Source organism: Orycteropus afer, unplaced genomic scaffold (assembly GCF_000298275.1).
Source record: "Orycteropus afer afer isolate SDZICR_OR568_19922 unplaced genomic scaffold, OryAfe1.0 scaffold00179, whole genome shotgun sequence".
Lineage (NCBI taxonomy): Eukaryota > Metazoa > Chordata > Mammalia > Tubulidentata > Orycteropodidae > Orycteropus > Orycteropus afer.
In genome coordinates, this window is record NW_006921766.1 from 4,492,486 (window position 1) to 4,498,653 (window position 6,168).

The following is a 6,168-nucleotide window of genomic DNA, read 5'->3' on the forward strand; positions in this document are numbered from 1 at the left end:
CTCATTTTATTTTAGCTGTGTCCATAGCTGTGTTTTCTGGGATATGTAATCTTGTGTATTGTATTAATGGTCTGTTGATATTTGCTATTTTTGGTTTTCTGATCAAAGTACTCCCTTAGCATCTCTTGTAAGATTGGTCTGGTTTTAACAAATTCCCTTAGTTTCTGCTTATCTGGAAATCTCCTAATTTCACCATCATATTTGAGGGACATTTCTGCCGAGTACATAGTTCTCAATTGAAAATTTTTCTCTTTCAGGGTTTTATATATACCATCCCATTGTCTTCTCGCTTGCATGGTCTCTGCTAAGAAATCAGAGCTTATTCTTACTGGCTGACCTTTGTATGTAACTTTTTGTTTTTCCCATGCTGCTCTCAGGATTCTGTCTTTGTCCTTGGTTTTGAGGAGTTTGATGATGATATATCTCAGTGATTTTCTTTTGGAGTCTATCCTGTTTGGGGTTCTTTGGACTTCCTGAATGGATATGTTCTCCTCTTTCATCATATCAGGGAAGTTCTCCTCCAGCAAATCTTGGAATCTGGTAGAGCATTGTCTCTTTAGGTTGTCTCTAGGTGCTGGTTACGTGTTGATTTGTTTTGTCTTGGTTTTACCATTTAATATTTTGAGAAGCTGTAGCTGGTGTGTTTTATCTTAATATTGATTCAGGTGTGTTGGGTTGTTCTGTTGTTCTCTTTGTGATGGTGGAATCATTGTGTGTAGTGTGGATATGTGTTTCTGTTTTTCGTACAGAGGGTTTAGAGTTCGAAGCATGAGGTTTTATGGTAATTGGCTGAATATAGTTTCTTCTATTGAATGAGTGAAGTTATTGGTGGAGAAGTTGGAGGAGAAGAAGGAAAGCTTAGTGTTGCTAAGGTCGGTTTCTAGGGCTTTGAGCTGGGTATTATTGATGATGTCTTTATTTGCAAGACTGCGGCTCAACCTCAGGAAAAAATTCCTCTTGTTAGAGGGTCACAAATTTCTGCTAATTTCAGGCACACTCAAAGACCCCGACTCCGCGGCCCCACAGCACCAAAGCGTGGCTCCAAGGCAAAATTTGGGGACAGGGCTCAGCTGCAGTTTCTTTGTTCTCTGTGTCCCTTCTGCCCACGGTGCTTACTCAATCCAGCCAGACCGCCAATGGCCAGCTCTGGAGTTTGTCTGTGATACCACCCCCCTGAAGCACCAAAGATGTGTGCAATTTCAGGTGTGTTGAACTCCGGGGAGTACCTGAGCAGGCTCTTACTTATGACATATTTATTTGCAAGACAGTGGCTCAATCTCAGGAGAGATTCATATTATTAGAGGGTCACAAATTTCTGCCAATTTCATGCACACTCAAAGCCCCTGTCTCCATGGCCCCACAGTGTCAAAGCAAGGCTCCAGGGCAAAATTTGAGTGAGCATGCTCAGCTGCGGTTTTTATTGCTCTCCATGCCCCGTCTGCCCTCAGTGGTAACACAATCCTGCCCAACTGGCAATGGTCGGCTCTGGAGTTTGTCTGCGATACCACCCATCTGTGGTGCCAAAGATGCATGCAATTTTAGCTGTGGTGGATTGGGGGAGTACCTGCCAGTGACCTGCGGTCCTGATAACCATGGCAAAGAAAAGCATGATGTCTCCCAGTCTGACCCAAACCCGCTCTGTAATCTGCTGGGAGGGGAGAGAGTTAGCCTTTCTGGTGCACCAGTGAGATCTTGACCTGAGTCTCAGCAAAGGTGTCCGTGTCCTGCTGCACCCTCACCACCCAAATTACTGACAAAATCAGCCACTGGAGACAGGTCTTTGCCACTGTCCACTGGAATATTGTATTGGTCACTGGTAAGCTGCTATAAGTGATCTTGTTCTTGGCTCGGGGATCTCAGGCTGCTGCCTCTGCTTGGCAGACAGTGACTGCCCCAGAAAGGTTTCCAATGGTCTCTCTCAGGTGCCCGTTCATCTTCTGGCAGTAGCTCTTTCCTAAAAAACCCTCATGTGCCTTTCCTCCAATTCTGCTCTTCTGTGTTTGGTGCGATCTGATTCAGTGAGCTGTTCAGAGCACCAAAACTCTCAATTCAAACTGTTGTACCTAGTTCTTAAAGTTCTTAGATGCCAGAGGGAAAAAAACCCAGTGCTCACTGGCAAGATTCCATTTTGAATCCTAATGGCAACTAGTTTTAATGTTTATTTAATACAGTATTAAAATGTTTTTAAGAGCAGGAATAATTTTTTGTTGGGAAAAAAAAAAAAAAAAGAAGAAGAAAAAGGGGGGAGAGAGAGAGAGAAGAATTTCTCCCAAGTGTTGTGATGGAGAAATGAAATTCCACGTGGCCAGTCCGCAGACTTGGAATTGTTGCCTTTCATCTGTCAAAGACTGATCTGGCTTTAAGTGTCCTTGGGAGCTCTTGCTGAATACAGGAAGTCTCAGCACCTATAGACTGCATTCTCCAGCCCCACGCAGAGCCCTTATCATTTCCTCCCAGTCCAGGCAGATCGTGTTGCTGAAGTAGCCCTGCTTCTCCAGAAAGGGGTGCTAACCTGGCAGAGAGTGGGCTGGGAATCACTCTCTCCCCTCTAGGGCAGACAGTGCTTCTATCCTTCTGGGGACTTTAAAACTCAGTGTAAGCAAAACAGGTGGAGCTGGAGGCTGCGGGAGGAGCCCAACCCAGCAAATACCACTGAAGCCTGCGCAAACACAGGGGTATAAAGGAGTCTCAGCACAGACACGCGCAGCCAGTTGAGCAACGACAGTCTGTGGTACCATGGAGGCCAGAGCACTCTGGCTGCTGGCTGTGGTCCTGGCCTTGGGGTTTTCCAGCTCGGCTGGGGAGTATGTTGGCCTGTGTGAGTACTGCCTCTGGAAGGAGGGTCACTGGTGGGCAGGGAGGATGCATAGTGAGGGAGAAGGACATAGAGAAACTCTAGGCTGATGGTGCTCTGTGTCTTGAGATCTAGAAAAATGGCCATGCTTCCAAGTTAATTTAATACTGACCATCTGTTAGTTGCACACATTTTCTCACAATGGTCGTACAAAGAGGGTCTATTGTCCAATAGACAAGGAAACCAAGGCTCAGGAAAGATTCATAACTTACCTAAGGCAACCCGCCCAGTCAGTGTTGCAGCTAGCCCCCAGTGGCCTCTACCATTCCAAGATCGTTTTTGACCAAGATTTCTGCATTGCAATCTGTCTTCAGACATCTGTTGGGCACAATTACAAAACAAAAAGGAAAGACAAGTGTAAGCGATTATTTCCAGAACTTTTTCAATGTGCATATGAAGAGAAGGAACATGGTTTTCATTGAGTCTTTCCTTGCATTCAGCTCCAAGTGGGAGATATGGCTGTTCCCTTAACCTAAGCTTGAAGGGATTAGGGTGTGGTTTTATCTGGTTATCTAGTGAGTAGGACCAAAGGCAGTGATCCTTAACTTGAGAATCCCCTGGAGAGCTTTGAAAAATCCCAAAGCCTGGGCTGTACCAAACTGACCAGTCCAGAATCTTTCAATGGGGGCCAGAGAGAGGGAGTGTTAAAGACCCTCAGCTGGCCCAGTGTGCAGCCCAGCTTGGGAATCACCACATAAGGAATTATGAACTGGCAGGAGCAGAAGAGATTTAAGAGGTTTCATGCGATTTCTATCTTCCTAAAGGAAAAGCCAGTTAGTTAATGAGACTAAGTCAACTTTGCTGAACATAAAGGTATATTAGGCTTACTTGAAAAAAAAAAGAATATTGGAGACAGAAGGTTATATAAAGAAACTGAGAAGGTATACAGTTATGGATGGGGTGATAGAGAGAAGAAATTAAACATGCTCAGTCTACGTGGTGATATTCTCTGGTGAGTGTGTAAATATTTGTCATAAAACAGTCACGGTACATTTTGTTTGATAAAACAATGAAAGAGAAATTTGTTTCCAGGTTCAGGAGACCCTGGGTTTCTATAGGTCCCTGCCAGCTGGAGGGTACCCAGGCTGTATTTGACTTCCTGGAAAAGTGAAACATAACATATCGACTGAGAGAGACACTGGGGCAACTAACCAGACTTCCTGGGTCCCCGAGGCTGCTGTGTTTAGCATTTAACAGACATTTATCTTTAACTACATAGTCCCTGGGTGGTACAAATTGTTTGTGCTTGCCTACTAACTGGAAGATTGATGATCTGAACCCACTCAGTGGTGCTATGGAAGAAAGGCTTGGTAAACTACTTCCATAAAGATTACAGCCAAGAAAACCCTATGGAGCACAGTTCTACCCCATCACACATGGGGTCGTCATGAGTCTGAATGGACTTGACAACAACAGGTTTGGTTTATTGACACAGAAAGAGGAGGTTGGAGGGCAGAAAGTATCACAATAATTTGAACTCAGGACTGGTTGGGATTGGGGGAGAGATGGAAGTAGAAAGTTGCTAAAAGGAGCAAACAAAGCAACCCAAAACCTGTAAGTTCTCAGACACTGACTGGGCTTTGTCTGAGACAGCGGCAAACCAGTGTGCTGTGCCAGCCAAGGACAGGGTGGACTGCGGCTACCCCGAGGTCACCCCAGAGCAGTGCAACAACAGAGGCTGCTGCTTCGACTCCAGCATCCCTGAGGTGCCCTGGTGCTTCAAGCCTCTCCAAGAAACAGGTGAGTCCCTGAGCACATCTGCACAGTGGCCTTGGACAGCCCCACAGGGTGCTGTGTCCAAGGGCAGCCACTTGCTTTCTGTGGCATGAAGAGGAGGGTTAAGGTGTCTCAGAAGCTGCACACATTTGGGCCCTCAGGAGGACCTCCAGCACTGTTGCCATTTGCTGCACAAGGCTCATATCAGAGGCTTCATGCACCGGGCAGCAGGTGGATGGTGACTGCCCCCTTCTCTCACTTTACCAAGGGGTTTGTGAAAAATGCATAAGCAATTGTTTTAAACAGGTGCTCAAAGTTAAGTTGACAGAAATAATTTAAAAACAGTTCTAGAGACAAACAGGAAAGGAAAAGTGCCAACTTGGAAAGGTAGTCTGGGTTTTGAGACCATTTCAAGCAAAGAAGCTAACCTAGAGCTCCTTGACATTTGTGACTTGCATGCTTTGTTAGACAGCAGACAGGAGGTAGTGCTGGGCAGGGACATTGAAGGAAGTGTCCTTGACTGGGCCATGCTCTCCCCACTATGCGGTATGGTCATCCAGGGCCCATTCTCTGAAGGAGCCATGCTTGATCCAATGTCTTGCTATTGCCATCTTGAAATTCTTAGTAATTTTATTTAACCATTCTGTGCTGAGCACCCCTAAACTATGTAGCTGGTTCTGGTCTAGCCCACAAAGAAACCCAGGCACAGAGCCTCAGTGTAATCTGCCAGGCAGTACAGGTACTTCTAATGGCACATTTCCTTTCAATGGCTTTATCTGTGGGGGGCCATTCCACATCTCTCCACCACCCTCCCCTACTCTGTCCCCGCCTCTTGCCCTTCCTTTTCCCTCCCCTCCTCTCTATCCCTCAGTTGGTCATGCATTGGACCACAGGGTAATTACCTGGGGACCTCTCCCTTGGCAGGTGTGTACATGTGCAAGTGACAGATGGCAGAGCATGGGTGGTTCACTGCCTTGGTACCTGCCAGGCTCGCCCACCTCATCTAGAACTTGGGTTCAGCTATAAGCCATTTGGCATGTCTTAGTGCCAGCTCACCTTCTAGGACATGCCTCACACCAGCATGTCCCAGGATCACAGCTGAGCACTGGTAAGGGAGGTTCTGTCCCCTGCTCCAAGGCCTCTTCCCAGCAAACTGGGAAAGGAGGCCAAGATGGGGCTTTGGGACAAGGAGAGAGTCAAACTCTTGTCTCTTCACTGGCTGTCCCCAGATATTCCTTCGGCTCCTTGTTCTGGGACAAAGGTTCCTTGAGCTCTGGCAGTGGCCCTACCCAGATCCACCTCTTTCATGTTCTGCCTCAGCCACTTTTGTTGTTGTTGTTGTTATGTGCCATTGAGTTGGATTTGAGTCATAACAACCTCTCCCTGGATTTCCAAGGTGGTATCACTATGGAAGTAGATTGCCCAACTTTCCTTCCGAGGAGTGGCTGGTGGGTTTGAACCACCTGCTATCTCACTCACTGATTGAAAAGAGGGTCATGTGGCTCATCTCCCCCTCAGCAGGGGATGCAACATTTCCCCAGGGACTTAAGGAAGCAGGAGGCACCAATGCCGACGCTGAGCCTGTCTTGACCTTGAGA

At 46.7% G+C, this 6,168-nt stretch overlaps 1 protein-coding gene across 1 annotated transcript in view; it reads left to right on the forward strand.

The window, feature by feature from the left end:
* The window catches only part of LOC103202425 (trefoil factor 2), a 98,176-nt gene extending 92,662 nt beyond the window's left edge, over nucleotides 1-5,514 (forward strand). Inside the window, exons 4-5 of the mRNA XM_042781836.1 lie at nucleotides 4,448-4,594; nucleotides 5,495-5,514. Coding sequence (XP_042637770.1) covers nucleotides 4,448-4,594; nucleotides 5,495-5,514 — 167 coding nt within the window. The remainder of the gene's footprint in view (nucleotides 1-4,447; nucleotides 4,595-5,494) is intronic.
* Nucleotides 5,515-6,168: the final 654 nt, after the last annotated feature.